This window comes from Coturnix japonica, chromosome 6 (genome assembly GCF_001577835.2).
Source record: "Coturnix japonica isolate 7356 chromosome 6, Coturnix japonica 2.1, whole genome shotgun sequence".
Taxonomy (NCBI): domain Eukaryota; kingdom Metazoa; phylum Chordata; class Aves; order Galliformes; family Phasianidae; genus Coturnix; species Coturnix japonica.
This window is the reverse complement of record NC_029521.1, coordinates 22784082-22802422: the sequence shown is the minus strand read 5'-3', so window position 1 is coordinate 22802422 and position 18341 is coordinate 22784082. Positions and strand designations below refer to the sequence as shown.

At 44.4% G+C, this 18341-nt stretch overlaps 1 protein-coding gene across 2 annotated transcripts in view; it reads right to left on the bottom strand.

Annotated features, from left to right (window-relative positions):
• MXI1 (MAX interactor 1, dimerization protein) overlaps positions 1 to 18341 on the bottom strand; it is a 52007-nt gene that overhangs the window by 20542 nt on the left and 13124 nt on the right. For both annotated transcript variants that reach the window (XM_015867157.2, XM_015867159.2), the window contains exon 3: positions 6994 to 7023. In XM_015867157.2, the coding sequence (XP_015722643.1) occupies positions 6994 to 7023 (30 nt within the window). The remainder of the gene's footprint in view (positions 1 to 6993; positions 7024 to 18341) is intronic.

Below are 18341 nucleotides of genomic sequence, written 5' to 3'. Positions count from 1 at the left end.
AAGAGGGACAGAAAATCTTATTACAAAGCTAATGGAAAGTGACGCTTAAGCAGCAGTGTATACATAAAGGGTACCCTCAAAAGACAGCCACTAATTTTTTGATGGTCTATTGGGCAGAAGACCTGACTCACGCCACCATGCTGAGATCCAGCAGATCCTCAGCATTCCTCCTGACTCTGAGGAGTCCCAAACCTTTCTATGAGATTGTCTGCATGCGACAGATTAAATGCCACCTTTATAAAGGGGGATACTCTCACTTTGCAAAGGCACAGCAAGGATTCACCAAAAAAGCAAGCACAGAGAGTGCTACATAGAGATAATCCGTATTACTACACAAATTCAAACTCTCAAGACACACAGGGAGGCGGGTTATGATTCCCTTGGGGCTCCATGGTGTCTCCTCAACGCTATGTTCTGTCATAGCCCTGGCTTGGCCCTGTCTGTATTATCCAGTGGTTTTATGGGAGGGGAATTCCTGACCCTTGGTTGCACGCTGCCCATTTAATTGTTTTATGGTTGTCATATGTGCTCTCTGGGAGGAAACCTGCCTGGTCTGTTTGCCCACAGCTATGCAAACTGCTCAGCACTGTTCGCAGCCAGGCAACAACCACAGCAACTGCCAGGCAAAACCTTTTGCTTTCATTTCCCAGATGAGGCTGGGAAAGTTTGTTACACATCTGCTTCCAAATCAAGGGACAAGATCATTCTGCACGGAGCACTGCCACTCCCCGACAACAGCAAAGGTACTTCACTTTCTGCCACTCTGCTCCTTCCAATTGCAGGGAGCCTCAAGGGAAGCCAGACAGCATCACTCAGCATGTCCCAGCTATGGGCAAGGGAGGGTAGAGACAGGTGTCTTTCTCCCTCCCCTTGTTGAAATATCATTAAAAGATACAGATTTTCAATGCCATAACATCCACAAGGAAGAATGCGTTTCCTACCAACATTTCCTATTCCACACTGGGTTTTCCTTTGCTTATCACCAGTTGTATGGGATATGATGCTAGAGTACTCTAAGCACATGTATCAGAAACAGATACAGATAACCACATACAGCTGCAGACAACTCTACCTTCTACCCAGTGAGTACAAAGTACTGAAGCCTGCAGTTAACACGTAATTTACCTCAAAAACTGTATTCCTATAACCTCACCTTCATGAAGACAGGAAGTCCCCAAGTGGTATTCACTAGTAATGCTTTCAGGCCCACGAGCAGCATTAGTCACTTTTACAAGATAAGCTGCTGCATCAGTATTTCTGGCTCTCGACACTTCACCAAACAGCACCCCATGAAAAAAGGAATAAAAAAATAATAACAACAAAACAAACCTGCAAAGCTTCCAGAGGCACATTTGGGAGAGATATGGCAAGTACCTGTGACAAGTGCCCTGATGTGACTGAAAACTGAGTTAAGAAAGCTGAATGCTTGACTTACTACTTAAGACCAGACTTGCCTGGTTCAAGCTCAGTGGTTACAGGGCGGATTTGCCTGGCCTTTATTTTTTGACAACATCCATAAACAAACAGAAACAGAGCTGGTTCAGCCTGAAAAAAACAAAAACCCAACAACAGTGGCAACAGCCCCAAAGAAAATCTGAAGAATGCATATTTGGGAAGAGATTGAAGAACCAGAGCTGCTACAACAGACTCCAAATTAGATATTTTCTAACTACAAGCAGCAAGCAGGGAGGCCCTGCAATAAGAGAGATGCTTCTTCTGAGAGAGTGGGGTCTCCATTCTGGGAAACGAAAGGACAAATGAATTCTCAGCATCAAACCATTGCAGCCAAGGCCAAGCAGGCTGTGCTGGAATTCCTTTCTATTCTCTGGGAGGAAAGCACACCAGAAAGTGTCCCTAGTTGAGGCGAGTTTTGTGATAAATGCTGTTTGAGAGCTGGCATCTGACAGTGATTTTATTGTGCAACATGGCTGAACCAGTTTGCTTTGAGGTAGTTCATTCAAAATAGTAGTATTGTTCTTTTTCCTCTTCCTTCTCCATCTGCTGCTACGTGGGATAGTGGAAAGACCTGGGAGCAGAAAGGAAGCCACGTAGGCAACTATTCCTCAATTCATCACTTTGAATTTTAAAAAATACCAAAAAAAAACCAACAAAACAAATAAGCGAAAAAATACCAAAACTTGAAATTCTGATTCCAACAGTGCTGAAGAACTTCCCAACAAAATGAAGATTGTTTTGTTTCCTTTGAATTTTGGCATGGAAACTAACTTTCCCTTTTCAGCAGCTTTACTCAGTTCAAGATGTTCCGCTGCTCGGCAAACGTGAAACAAAGCCTTTGCAGAGTTTTGACTCTAAGTGAATTGAAACATTGCTTTTGCACAAGGGGACGCTTTGCATGAACAAGTGTGGGGGTCAAAGAGATCAGATCCCAGTATCACAGCATCTGACTGCTGTGTTCCTGGAGCAATGCAGGAAAGAGCACTGTAGCAAAAGACAAACTGACACTGAACAACCACGATTGCATTTGAATGTATGCAGAATGAACACCTCCCTGCTAACCTCGCTCCACAAACTAGACTTCCCTTTCTGAAGGTTAAGCAAAAACGGGCATGGCAGCATAAGTTAGACAAATCTCCTAAGAGAGTGAAGCATCTTTCAGCTCATTGAAAATCGTTGGTCCCAGCTGAAAATGAATGCATCTGTCATCCAAACAGCAGTTGAAGACAGCTAGCTACCTCCAGCTCTTGTTCTGTGCTAGCCATGGATTCAGCAGGGCTTAGCCTCAGTTCCCACAAGGAGCAAATCGGATTGTGGCACGCTCCAACCTTTGGATGTTGTGTCAAAAACAAAGATGTATGCTCAGCTGCCTTGGCCATTTTTTGACTGCAGGGAACATCACAGGTTTCAAGCTTTATAAATGAGGAAAATAATATGCACCGTCAACTTATGCTAACATGAAAACAAAGACCACTCCAGAGAAGAAATGAAATTTACTGGATTAGTTTCTTGTTCCAGCTCTCCTGGATAAATAGCAGTGAATTCAACACCACTTTGATTAGTTACTTCAAGACAAACACTGATCAGATTGCCTTGGCAAGCATATAGAGCACAACAAAAGCACAATCATCCCTGTTTACTCAGAGCAGCAAGGATTCACTACACTTTCATTTCCTTCCCTCTGTCTTCCAGCCTAAACAGCACATCCACACTATTTAATACCCAAGCTATTTAAATGCAGTGGTGCACCCTGTTCTGTAGTTAAATGCTTTCCCCCCCTCTTGCTAATACAGACACACTCAAGCAAGCCCCTGTTCTGCAGAAAGAGAATCAGATTGTGCCCTTGCTGGGAGCCCCAGAAAGCCCCATGTTTCAGTGCAAACTGACCCAGGTAATGGTTTTCTCCTCAAAATTCAGTGGGTTTTTTCCTTTATCTCATTTGCTACCTCAACTATGCAACATACCATAACAGTCAGCTCTACACAAGAGACCAACTTGGAGAAAGGCTCTGCATTTAACAGTCTGTCTCATGTTTAAAATGAGAATGCATGGGGAAATCACAGAAGACAGAAGGGAGATCCAGATAAGAGTCAGAACATCTAAAAACTACAGTACTTGAACACTGCAGCACGTGCGTCTTCTTTGCTTTCTGATCATCTCAAAAGAGAGGATCTTACGGCACTTTACTCTGTGCTTTCTCAATAAGCTCACAACACTTCAGAGCTTGACTTCGAAGCAGATCTTCACTTTGCTCTTTTTTGTTTTATTTTAAACAAGTTACCTTTTGCAGAGACAAAATCTCTGATATCTCCAGAAAATTGACTGTTGTCTCAATGCCTCTTTTCCTCCTCAGATCTGTCTTCCGAGCTACACTGTTGTTACCAGAAGCAAACTCTGCCCTAATAACTTGATCCTCACCCAGTTACTCAGATTCGTTTCACTTCTTTTTACTGTATTATAACGCCACCATCACTAAAACAAATAGGTCAATCTACAATATATAGAAAAAGGTTAAAAAAAAAAAAAAAAAGCAGTCTGATCAATAGCTTTATAAATATCCCTCACTCCACCAGGAGATGCAACTTGTCTATCAGGCATCCCCATGTTGGTCTACCAGAACAGCCACTTCACAGCAGAGCAGGAAAGCCATTTCTGTGCTGTGTACCTTCTCATCGCACCACGCTGACCACATCCTTCCAAAACTGGCTTGTGCCTGAAATGCTCACAAACAGCAGCTCATTCTGCTATAAGACATACGCACATGCAGATTAGCTTAAGCCTGAAGTTTGTTTTTTATAACTTTTTGAGAAAATATTACACTACCGGGCTTTGTATTTCACTCGCCTGCTTTATTGTGTTTTCTCTCAGAATACGATGGTGGTTGTGCTTAGGAATCAGTTTTTGGAAGGCATGTTAAAATACTAAGAAGTATTGTTTTAGTTACGCCTTGCAGCATACGAGAAACACAATTCCGGCTTCTTACTTAAATGCAAGCTATGACTCATCCTGGGCAGAGGGAAACTGTAACGCATACCCATTAAATAAAAAACACAAACAATTTTCCAACATGAGGATTAATGACAGATAATAACTATAAATTAACTTTAATCTTTCATAAATCAAACAAAGCCCCTTATGTAAACGTCACTGCAATCTCTTCAGACAAAAAAACCCAACCCAGTAATATATCAAAGCAGAGAGAAAAGCCACTTCAGTATTACAGTTAGCATTCGGTACCAAATCAAGCACCTCCTTAGCAGAACCACTCCACTGCTCATGAAACATTTCCATACTTAAGGGGCAGCCTAAGACTTTGCTTTAGGTTTTGAAAACGTACTGTTAGTTACTTTTGGACACTAGGAGGTATACGATTCTTAAACCTGATGCACTGAAGCTTCTTAGCTCTGCAGAATCGAGTCCAAGTCATAATTGCTTATTCAAAAAGGAATAGAAGAGCATTTTGGTTTTGTACTCGTTTTCTGCTACTGCTTGAAAGAAACTATTTGTTGAAGGGGTTAAAACACAACTTAACTGAATCGAAAGCGGCTGCTGTTCACAGACAGGAGGGGGAAAAAAAACAACAGAGTCAGAGACCTAATAGTGGACAATTTTGAAAATTACAGTGTGTCAATAATGGAGATAACAGTGAGACTCAAAAGGAAATAATCTCAAATAATAGGGAAAATGAGCACCTGCCAGCCACAAAGCCATTAGTATCTGGGCTTTTATCTTTGACACAGTTAAGTCTGGAGACACTGACAAACTTAAGAATGCTGCAAATAAAACATGGTGAAAATCTAACTGGGAAGCAATCTCACTGACTGGGAAAACACTGCCATGGAGTTTGAAAATAAATGTTTCTAATACGAAACTCACTGCCCAGTTGTTGACAATACACAGTGTAAAACCCAGTGCAGCCACTTTGGGCTCTGGCTGAGTTTGCCCATGCTACAGCCTGATCGGCTGCACACACCTGCATTAAAAGATCTCACCCACAGAGTTTGAAGCTCCCTGCCTGCCCCGCAAGCCTGAGAACAGAAAAAGATGGTCACAGTTCCACACAAACTGGGTCTATGCAAGAAGACCAGGTTGGTACAAGTGAAGACTGGGACAACTCTGCTCTAAAGCTGTACTCAGGGCAAGCAGCGTTTGCTGTAACAATTAGATATGCAAATAAGCACACTGAAAATTAGTGACGGTTTACTGTTGTCATGGAGAAGAAAGCAATCTCCATTCTGGGTTCAACCCATTTTCTTTCTCTCACTGGTGACTAAAGCTGCAGAGAGCACTGGAAAATCCACGGGCCAGCACTTTTTAGCAGAGCCCTACCTGGGACCAGACAGGTCAAGGCTCAAGGGAAAGCAGCATAACCAAAAAGAAAACCTCCCTGCATCACTGTGGAAAGGCAGGGCTGCGACAACAGAACACCTTCTGTAGGGGGTACAACCACAGACAGGGAGAAATCACCCACATCATGCAACACTGCTGCTTAGAGGGCCCAGATGCATCGGAAGCAGAGGACAGAGTGGAACACAGAGTACTCAGCTCCAACTTTCTTGATGCTACATGGCAAGATCCTGCCCAAATTGAAATGCACAGCTGACCATACTTATAATGCCCCCATCCCATCATATGAGGGCTGCTAAAAGGAAAGAAGAGGCAATCAACTTATTTAGACTCAGCATTCCCACCCTGGGGGCTTCTTCACAGGAGCAGCTGGCCAGAACACTGTCTTTGTTCCAACAGCCACAAAAAACACAACCCTTCCCCCCCACACACACCAAATCCCTCAGAAGAGCCACGATAAGTTTATAATGGAAACCCTGACACAACCTTAACTATAGCATCCTGAATGGAAGGCGATAATCTGATCTGTGTGTGAATTAGCTCCCCTTGTCTCAATGGTATTTATCTTACTTTAACTCCTGTTACAAAAAGGGTTGAGTCATATAGCAAAGCTGGCCAAGTAACAAAAGTGCAAGCTTTGCTAAAACTCCAGGTTCAAGGATAAACAGGCTCAATCCTAAAACAGGTTAGAGGAAAGACTCTCCACAGGCACAATGCTCACCAGACCTCAGAGCCTCTGGACAATGGCATTTGCTTCTGCGCTGCAGAGATTACTACAGCCCAGCAGAGGGGTGGGAGGGAGAGGGTGCAGAGTAAATGGGCTCTGCCCTTCACTTCGTGGTAACACGTATTACCCTGGGCCCAAGAAACCTGATCCCGTAGCAACCTCATGTATGGAAAGTGCCCCAATCAGATTTCACTGTGTCAGGAGAAGAACACTATTTACTCTGCATACAGATTAGTCACAAAACTGGGTCACTTCTTGCCTTTTGAGATAGCAAAAAGAAATAAAAACAAGGCTCCTTTTTCAGATTCTTTTTGTGTCTTCCTCTCAGTTTTAGAACTATGTGATGCACAGTGGTCATTCACAGCTGCCTAAGCTGATCAAACAACACCTGCATGTGGTAAGGTTAAAGCACACTGCACTCACCAGGCTCGCATTTCTTAGAATTCGGCTCATTAGCTACTTACCGGTTCTTTTCTAGTTCGTTGTGCGTAGACCTGAAAGATAAACAAAAATTTGCATTAGCCACCTTTGAACTATGGTGCTGAGAATTCAATCACTGAGAGCTGCACACATCCCCAGTGGTGTATCTTAGCAATAAAGCCAAACAGCCTCCTACATTAAAGCCCATAGGTATCACCATCAGGTATCACCCTCACTCCCTGCTGACAAGATTCCTCCCCTCCTAAGTCTGTATTTACCTGATATGTACAAGTCTGATGCTACAGAAAATGCAGCCGAGAGACTAAAAAGTACACAGAATTCCACAGAAAAGCAGTGATCAGAATAGAGTTCCAAAAAACAGCCATTTCCAAATTATTCTGCCTCTGCTACCAGCTCAGACCAGGACAGCAGTTACATACCTTTGTCCAGCATCCCTATCTACCCTGTAAAAATATTGCCATCATCTGCTAACACAGGAGCTAGTGGTGCGTTCATTTGTGCACATTAAATACTTGGGGACCTTCCAACAGCATTGGCTCCGTAAGGACAACCCCCGGAGACCTTCAGCGGTCACATGCTGGATTTATCAAGCTTAGTAGAACTCCAGATATGGTCAGCATTTGGGCATGAAATAGGATGACCAGCAGTGCCATGTTTGCAAACATCAGCAGTGCTGAGTGGCACTTTTAGGATGCCTGGAAACCCCTGTGGGAAGCAAACAGCACTGTCACAGCAGAAGCTTTGCAGCAAAGTGAGTGACCCTTCACGTGGCACTGAGACCATCTGACAAAGGAGGGGGCTTGGTCTGTCTACCTGCTTACAACTTCCCCATTTACAGCTCACAGCTTGAAACCGAGACCAAGCAAAAACAAAAGGGAAACAGGCAAGTCCGTTCTCCTGTCTGTGATGACTGCAGGAATAGCAAAAACAAACCTAACCAAAAATACCTAAACTTAAAGCCTTTCAGGACTTCTAATCTAACGGTTTTATTAGAAACCGAGGTGAAGTCATTGAGGATGATTTAAAATAGCCATTTACCCAGCATTTCCCTTTAACAGACAGTCACCTTAAAATAAAGAGTAAAAGAAGCCCAAGAGCTTAATAAAAAGGATCTATTTTCCGTAATTTGGCATCACATTTCTTCCGGAGCTCTGAGAAGATTATCCTCTATCCCCCATCTGGAGAATCCCGCAGAGAATTCTACAATTAGGGAACTGAATGGAGGATGTGATCCAAGGGAAACCCTGTCATAATTAAATGCTCCTCCAAAACCAGGAAGGAGGAGCACCTAACAGGTGCCAGAACCTTAGTGAGGATGACGTGTAAGTGTGGATGCCTGCAAAAACCAACGCAGTTGAGTCTCAGCTTGCAGAGCCTGAGAGCTGGGGGTGGATGGGAAAAAATAAAACTAAAGAATAAAGAAAACAACCACTAGAGCTCAACTGTAGGACAGAAAAAAACACAACAATTCAAATTAATGGTACAGCTGAGCAATGCACCCTGTACAGCAGGATACAGGGTGTCCCTAAGGCAAGACTTGCCACAGCCAGATCCCTAAAGTAAAGGAAGATCCCAAAGCAACTGCTTTCACCTGACCCCTATGAAATCAGAGGGTTGTTTAGGAGTGGCTCCCCAACAAAACATAACACAAATTCAGTCCAAACCTGCATTCCCCACAGGGGCTAAACCACCACTTGTCCACACATCTTGGATACAAATCTACTCACTGGTGGCTAAAGAGGGCACCAGGGCCCACATGTTCTTTGGAACACGTTTATGGATCTTATTTACCGCGTGCTCCTGCAGGAGACTTTGCAGCCTTCTTGGCTATGACATTAGCAGTTATAAAGCCAGAGATACGCAGTGGCTTGAATTCCTATATTATTTCGAGCCAATTATCAAGGCCAGCACTGAAAGAACAAAGTTTGGCCCACTGCTGTGAACAAAATTAAAACAGCAGGTTCTCCATACTCCTCTCACATATGAGACTCTTTATTACCTATCTGCCTTCTGATGAACAACACCACTGAGAGGGGTCACAGGCTTTTCACCAAGTCGGGAAATTTATGCCGTGACTTTTAACCGTATCAGTGACAGGGAAAAAACAAACATACAAAAATCAGTTCCCCCAAATGCAGCCACTAGTGCAGAGCTGAATGCACAGAAAAGAATCTCAGCTACACTGAATGAATCCTGTGGGAATGCTGCCTCTCACCTGCCCATGCTTTGCTTAGTTTTACTGGGGACACTCGGAACATTTTAATCTTTCCTTTCATCTAAAATTAGGGAAAAAAAAACACTATAAAAAACAGCGCTGCTCCCCAGCACCACCACCACGATTCACTGCCTCTTGTTCTCTGTGCCAGTTTCCCTTTGCTCAGACGACAGATACAGAAAAACCCTCTCTCCTCTCTGTTCATAATTCATTTTCTGTAGCTCCTGATCGAGATTAATCTTCTCCCCGTCTTTGGGCTGCACACGTTACTAAGATTTATTTGGAGTTAAACAAGGACAGCATTGACTGCAAAGCGGGAAAAAGCATGGGAACTTCTATTGCTACTGCATTAGAAAACAACTCAAGTAAGTACAAAAACAAACGTAGCTGGACCTCTAGCTGAGAATGCCTCATCAACCAGGAGCCCAGAGAGCATCACTGCACTGAAATCAAAGTTCTGTCCTTGTAGGCCACCACCAGCTCTCTGAGCAGGATGAACAGCACGGCTGTGAGCCATCGCAACACGCATGAAACATTCAGGGTCACTCTTACAACAGCAAGGAAACGGCGTGCGCAGTGCAATGCTGCTCTGCTGCTGATGGTTGGGCACTGTTTGTGTCACACAGTAAAATGAGGTCACTGCTGTTTGAGCATGGAGTAGAACAGGGCAAGCAGGTCCTTGCCTCACCTGCAAAGCTGAAGCCAAAGCCATGCGGGAGCAGACAGGAAAACAAAAGCCCACACATACACACACACCAGCACTACCCCCAGCTTGTCTCAGCCCCAAAAACTGCTGCATTTTAGAAGGAGTTCAGGCACAAACTGTCCACAGGGCTTTCATTTAAAAGCAGGCTTCTACAGCAGTCAGTTCTTTAATAATAAATTCAAACCATCCATATTGGTAACTCTCCCTAAAAACTCATGAGTGTTACATGAGAAAGAGCCAGCTGAATGCATTTTGAAAACAGCTCAGGAAGAGATCATGAAAGAGTTTCAGAAGCTTAACACGAAGGAGCCAAGAAAACAACACAAATAGCAGAAGTAGTTCCCACTGTGCTTTAAATGACTAAAGTTGTAAGAGAAGAAACTGAAGTTTATCCATCTCTACCCCAGATACCTTAAAGTGCATACAAAACAGCAAGCAAAAGGGAAGTACTTGTCAGTCACACCAGTCCAAGGTCCCCATGAACCAACCTCTTTGCATCAGTTACTGTGATTCTCCCTGCATCACCGCTAACCCATCTTGTAGCAAGGTGCTGCTGAAACACTGAACTACCCCAACCCCCTCACTGAACCAGGCATTGCAAATCACTGAATGCTTTACTTCGTTGTCCTTACTTAAACAGAATCCCTCCTGCCAGAGTACAGGCATTTGAAATATCCCCCAGCACAGGTAAGGCAGCAGAGCAGCGTCAGGGAAGAACAGGCTCGAAAGAGCAATGAATTAATTTGTCACTTCTCTACTGTAATTAAAATCATAAAGCTGCCACATGGCATTAAACACAGCTGACCTTTGTGTTTTACACATTTGATATCGATAAACAGCCCAACAAATGCAGCGTATCTGCATTTTGTTTTGATTTCTCAGTGAGGTAACTTTCCTATAGGGAAAACACAGCAACAAGGAGTCCTGCAGTAATGGTGCTGAGACCCAAACCCTGCTGTGTGCTTACACCCAGCTGTGCTCTGCCTGTGCCTGATCCCAGACCAGCATAGGGCTCCCACAGCTGCATTTCCACCACCCAGAGCCCACCCAGCAGCCCCTCCAATGCACGTCCTTAATCCAACACAGAACTAGCACTCATCTTCCAAGTCAGATGAAACTCACTCCACCCCACTCTGCTTTAGCAAGAGGTCAATGAGTAAATAAATACTCCAGCCATTTGTGAAAACTAATACACAGTTACCTGAATCATGTTTAGCAAAACAGCGAGAACATCCAGAGCAGGCCAACCACTTCTTACTTCATTCTGCCCATGCAAACATCTCTGCATCATCATTAACAAAAACCCCACAGTCTCCTTCATTCTCCAGGCCTTTCCCACATTCTGCTTCTGTTGACCCCCATTCACTTGGTCACCAACTTCCCCCTCCAAGAAATGTCTTCTACCATTCTCCAAGCCAAAAATCAAACTATTCTTCTGGAGCCAATGAACTAAGGTACTGCCCTTTCTTTTATGCAAGCCTTTTCACAGAAATGACTGTTATTAGCAGCAGTCAGACGACGGGACAAACAAACAAAAAGGAAGGCTGATCAATTGCTTTGTTCTTTTCCACATCTACCTGTGTCCACAAAAGCAAACCTGTCTGAAGAATCCCAGTGTTCTGCCAGGGTTTCATTCAAACAGCAGTGGATCAACACTGTGAGCCATCTATGAAACTAAATGCACAAGTTGCAGGCTGGGAAGCCTGTAGAAAAGCTCTGAGAGCAGCACAGGGTGAGGCTTTCAGCCCAATGTTAAGGCAAGTGATAGATAGGTTCACAGCTGCTGCACGAGTCAAATCTTCCTGCCAAGGCAGAGATGAGCGAGGGCTGTACCTGAGGGAGCTGGGAGTTCACCTCACCTCTAGAAGCAACCCACCACAAGTACCAGCCCCAAGCCCAACAAGTCCCACCTAAGCCTCACTTAGCAAATCTAACAAAACATTTCCTTGCAAGCGACACAAAGACAAAAAATATCTCAGTCACTGCTATTCCATGATCCTTCTACATTATCTGGCCTTGATGCCCAGAGAAAAAGCTTCTCCACAAGAAGCTGAAATGAGGAGACAGAACAGGCTGTTTCACCTTCTCACTGACGTCAGTGGAGATGCACCAGATTAACCTGGCCCCAAATTCTGGCTAGTCTTTCTGTCGCTCTTAGACTGACGTGGTATCAGATTCCTCCCAAGGCTCTGATCAAAGCTGTTTTCTCAGGATCAAGTCAGACAGTTTCCAAAGTTCACATTCTCAGTCTCCAGCAGAGAAGGGGACACAGCCATCCTGGCATCTGTTTGTGTTTTTTAATCTTTGGAAAAGGAGAAATGGCCCCACAGTGTTTACATCCCAACAAGGAAAAAAGAGCTCCTTCACATGGTGCACAAACACTGCAGAAAGTTGCCCACCTCTCTGCTTCTACAGAGTCCTGAAAGCCTCTGCAACACTGTCAAGAGCAATATGCAATTTAAGAGACATGCAGCACACGCTCCTGGAAGAAGTGAAATCCACGCAGCCTTTCTCCGTTTGGGACCTACTCCCATAACCACTGTTTCTGTTTGCAACACTTTGTGAATTAACTCTTCCCTGATACTTTCTGTACAGGAGGGAGACACAACATGAAATAACGTTCCCAAGGCCACCCAAGAAATCAGTGGCAGGGCACTTAACCTCATTCCCTAAATGCCAGGGTGCAGCAGGGTGGTTGCCGTTCTCAGGCTGTCCCGGTGACCCCTATCAAGGACACTAGTGCCATCTGAGTCTTGGGTCAAAGTAAAAACCTGACATAACCATCGTGTACTGCAAGTAGTAAAGTAGAAAAATCCCCACATAAATCAAACCTAAACAAGCCCTCATGTCTTACTCACCAGCTGCCAAGTGAACCGGCCCTACTCTCAGACACCACTGGATAAAGTGACAGAGAATCCCCAGCAGAGCATGCTGTCCTACTGTCGCTTATTCTGCTGCCTCAGCACAAGGAAGGAGTGTCAGCTCTCTCTTGCTGAGCACCACAGGCTTCTCTCAGACCCAAAGCTGGGCTCACCGGACTCCAGCAACATCCCAATTTAGCAAGGCAAGGTGGCTCACTGCAGCAGATGGCTCTGCCAAGCCAGGCTACCAAACAAGAATGTTGTTTTGCATTCACTGCTGCAGCGTGAGGCCAACAGAGATGTTCCTGCTTGCTTCCTTCCCAACTCTACAGGCTGGGAGCCAAGTGCTGTCATGGCCCTTCTCCTCTGCCACCCGAGACCTGAGGTACAGAACCCAGGCAGGAAAACTGCCCCATCGCATATACTCCCTCCTCATGCAGCACCCTGCATGGCCAAGAGGAACTGAGTTTGCTGAACAAGCAGCTATTCAGTATTTTGTTTTCTCCTCATTGTTCAATGCGTGGCCTCAAGCCAAGCCTTGCTCTGAATACAGAACCGGTGGTTTTCTTACAGGCTTTACAACAGACTCACGAAGAGCAGCTCACAAACGTGTTTACTGCTATGCAACTTCACTTTCCAAATGAAAAGCCAAGAAATGGGGAAACGAGAGTTGCAGGTTCTCATTCTCTCCGGTGCCTTTAAGAAGACCCTCAAGAGACTGGTTTTTTTTGAGTTACAAACTTTGTAAGTTCAAAGCACAAATCCCCTTGTAGCTGTGCATCATCAGCGCTTCTGCAGCTCAGCTCCCAGGCTCATACCTTGGAAAAAAAACACTACATGACGAATACACTCTTCGGAGGCCTCCCTTGAAAAGGCAGGTTTCAAGTGACTTGCTGAATGTACACAGAACCGCTGACAGGGGTTGGGAGGGGAATAAGTTCTATGTGCTATTCACTGCTTTGCTTGCCTGCCTTCTAACTTCAATGACAAGTGAATAAAGTTCTACAGAAACCACCTCCTTCCCTTCTCAGCCCACAGTTAACCACATCAGAAGGGGCTGGTGCACGCATATCAGACACAAAGGCTGACACATGACCCATATGAGCCATTTCAGTAGGGAAACCCTGGCCCACCTCCCTTGCACATGTGACAGCTGACAGCTTCTGTAAAGACTTCAAATTTGGTCGCGTTACAGTAGATTCCCACAGTTCAGGAAAAATCCATCTCCTTGTTCTCATCAAGGCAAAATCATTAATTGTGATCCATGACACAAAGGAGCACGAACACAAAAGCAGCCTCTTGACTTTAAAAGCACTGACAAAATTATGTTTTTCAGGACACAACAAGGAGAAATATCAAGTAGCCTCAACATGGCACATCTGGGCTCCACTGTGAAGAGAGAAGAGTAAGGCACCGAGTGAGGGCAATGAAACAGACACTTCCTCACACCAGTGCAAACCACCAAGTGCTACCAGGAACAGCATCCCTACAGGCTTGATCACCATCAACAGATTACAAAGCAAAATGCATTATTTAAGTAGAATGATGAACAGACTTCAGCAAAGCAAAGACTTCATCCAACTCCCACCAGCACCTTAATATCTCTGCTAACATTTTCTCTGTTGAATATTCAAGCATATTGGAGGGTAGGATAAGAAATCACAACGATTTAAAGAGAGAGGACAACAACACAAGGGTGATTTTCAAATCTACCTAGAAGACTCAGGATCTCAAGTTTTACTTTCTTTCAAATAGTCACAAGCTCCAAAACACTGATGCTACCTCCCGAGAACAAGAGTAAAAAAGCATGTGCATTACCCCTATGTACAGATGGTGGGAACCATGGAGGGTACAGATGGTAGGAGCCATGTAAGTTACCTGACGCACTCAGATCTTGCAGTGTTTCAGTGGCAGACTCAGGAATGGATCCAAGGGCCCAGCACGCCAGCCCTTTGCCTTGTACCATGCTTCTTCCCACACACAATGCTACCCTTTTGAGGAAGATGATCACATCCAGAAATGGCTTCAGTAATGTCATTTGCAGTGCTGAAGTCTGTTTGAAACATACATTCTTCTCTGCAACCTCTCCCGACCTAAAGAAACTGCCTTCAGATGTACTGGGGAAAATGAGGCTTTTGGACTAAAATGTTACCTGACTGAAACTGACGTTGTTTGAAAAGAAACTGATGACATTTGCATAGCTCCAGGCCAGGCCAGACTTTCAGACTTGTTAGTTATCACCCATGTTACAATGACAATGATGCAACACAGATCCTGGAGATGAAGGCAAGGAGCAGAATACTCAAGAACAGGAAATACAATAACTCCACTGTTAGCCATAGGTTGTCTTCAGGAAACTGAAGCACAAAGACTAACACAGGCTGCAGGAAAACCAGCAAGAGAACTCCAGTGTTCAGGCTTATATCCTGTGAACAGAGCATGCTCATTTACTGTCCAGAGATTCACCAAGGAAGACTGATAAAATGGAAGAGCTTGTTTTTCCTTCTGTTATTCCAGTTCTGGCTCACAAACAGCAGAAACTCACAGGAAAGCTGGTACCTCCAGCTGCTCTCAGATGGCCCAACTGCTTGTGAAGCAGATCAAACTGCTGCAATTTGCAGCATAACAGTTGAAGGCAACCCAGAGCTGGTGCCACGTCACATTACACCATGGTCCTTTATATCATGTCTATGCCCAAGCAGCAGAGAATGACCACTGGGGTAAATAGTCCCAGTGTCATTTGTTCCTTCCCACAACTTCTAGCACTTGGTTAATCCCTTCTTGATGGTGTAAAAGATGGAAGGAAATAAACAAAAAGTGTTTAGAAAACAAATGAGTATTTCATGCAGATGAACTTTAATCAAAACCAAGGCAAAAGTGCAGCTCTTAATCCACACACCTACTTGCCACAAAGGAAACAGTGAAGTACAGACAAGTAATTAAGATAATGATGAAAACCATCAAGTCTACTTCAAACTGGATTCATAAAGCAACAGAACTGAAGTGAGATCACATTCCTATCAGAGAATGAAGTACAGTAGGCAGCACAGATATGAGAGATGGGAACATATCCAGCAGGATGGAAAAATCCTGTTCCCTCCAAGCTGAGTAAAGGCAGTGTCTCACAGACAAGAGATCCAGGCAACAACCAGCCAAGTGCACAGCCCCAGTCTCTGGTCAAGAAAGCCCACAATCGTCAACAAAAACAAATCCTATCTTTGTTGGTTAAAAGCAGGCAGGGAGCAGAAGCTAACTCTCTAGAGAACAAGCACAAGTCAGTTTTTGAATATGGGCAGAAGTTTGTCAGGAAGGATCAGGAGATAATCAACAGCAGGAACTCCAACAAACAAGCCAATTAACTTAGCAGCATGAGATGAAAAGATGTACTGGACTGCGTGGGTCAGAAAATGAAAATGATTTCAAAGCTCCACCAGGAGCAAGAAAAGAAAAAGCTACTCTTGCCTACAGTGAAGGAGCAGATGGGAACAACACTACAGGTGACAACCAAGGCATTGTCAAGTAAAGGATCGGGTCAAGTGAAACACCCAACACACGAGGAATGCTACCCGAAGTAGGGAATTGACTGTGCACTAAATACAGACTCCAGAAACAAATGGCCAAGTATGGACCAAACAACCTCCCCCATCATCCTCGGGCACCAAATCTCATTAGAAGCTGGGACTAACAACCTCGTGTTTCAAAAGACCATAAGCACCAAAACCTGCAGTTCCTTGTCACTGCGTCAGAAGTGCCATCAGTAATGCAAATCATCCCACGCTGACTGCAGCACAGCTCTACCTGGTTAGAATGCTGCAATGTGGGCAGCACGAGCCCTGAGTAACAGTCCTGCTGCTCCAAAGCAACACACGCCTGCAGAGGACTCCCTTAAACCTGAGAGGACAAAGGGATCACAAACCTTCAGCCACAGACAATTCAGAGCAGACAGATGCTGCAGCAGTAAATTACAGTGAGGATGCAGATAACATCAACAAATGGGCCTGCTTCTGGTTTACACAAAGGCCTCTTTGCACAACTTTGACAGTTTAAAGAACAAATTACATTTTACACCTACTGAAGGTATCAAAAGTCTAAATTCAGCCCAGAATCGTGGATTTCTGCATAGAGCCCTTACAGCACAGACCTTTCTCTGCGTGGCAATATTACTAATAAACAAAGGAAAGTAGAAACTGCAACTCCACGGGATCTTCCCACTTGGAGGGCAGTAAAATACACAGAGTGCCCAAGGAAAACACAGTGGGCTCCACAATGGGAGCTGTTCTATCAGCCCTACTACTGATACTGCTGATTCAGAGGCCTCTTTCCACAGTAAGGAGTAGGACTGATATTTCTCAAGTTATTTGCAGTACTTTCTGGAAAACTGTCAGCTGTAGTACTGTAGAGCCAAACATCAGTGAGAAGACACTGCGTGCAGAGCCTCACCTACACTGCATAATTTTATCTACATCAGTGGCAGAATCTCAACTTCTGATGTAGATTGGCAAAGACAAGGAAAAGCACAACGTAATGCCAGCAGGTTCAGAAGCTCCAGTATCACCGTGGCTTGCCTGCCTGTACTTGCAAACTCCATGGGTGCAAATTATATCAATTGGGCAGATGGGATGTGGCTCAGGCCTAAATGAGCTACGCGTGAGTACAGCCCTCCTTGCCATCCAGCTCCAAACAACTACAGCCTGGTAAAAACCTAGAGAAATAAGAAGATTTTAAAGGGTGATTTGCCTCTCGTGCATTCAGTGTTGCTGTGCTGTCACAGAGGCTCCTCTTTGACAAACAAATTTTAGACTGCAGCATGCACAGATGCTGCAGTCAAATCACACTCCAAAAGACCATTCCTCTGTGTGTGCTACATGCAGGTAACAGTGGGGGACCTGAGCACAGCTTATCTTGCCAAATGAACTAATGAAACAGAATGGACCTGCAAGCCGCTTTCCCAGCCTAACAAACTATTATTATGCTTTCCCAAAGAGAAGTCATGCTTATGCCTAACTGCTGGTTAATTCCTCTTACTATCTCTATCAGAAGAGCATACCTTAACAGCTCAGCCCTGTCCAGTTTTCCTTCCTTAAAAATCTAACATAAAAATATACTTTCTACTAGAAGGCAAGACCCCACTCCCCCCCTCCACTATTACTAGACAAAATTTCAACAGAACCACGAAGACTCCAGAGAATAATCTCACTGTTGGTACATTAACAAAATGTGGCATAAACCAAAACATGGCACAATGAATCTCATCCATCCTCTGTATCACACATGTAGATTGTACCACACAAAGACAGCCAAGTCCTGAGCCATGCACGGAGCTCCCTGGCATGAGGCTTGAGGCAGTCTCTGTCCCCAGCATCTTAAACAAAGGCCAGATTCTAACCCACCTACATACAGCGAGTCAAAATTCAACTGCTAGCTGTGGAGTAAGGTGTGATCCGATGTGAGAATAAACAGATTTTAAAATGTCCCCAAACAAATAAACATCCAGAAAAAAAACACCAATAGAGGCTAGGAAGAAGGGGCAGTGAATCTCCTCTAATAGAAAAGATATAACGTATTTAAAGCTATGCCTATGCAAGTGTC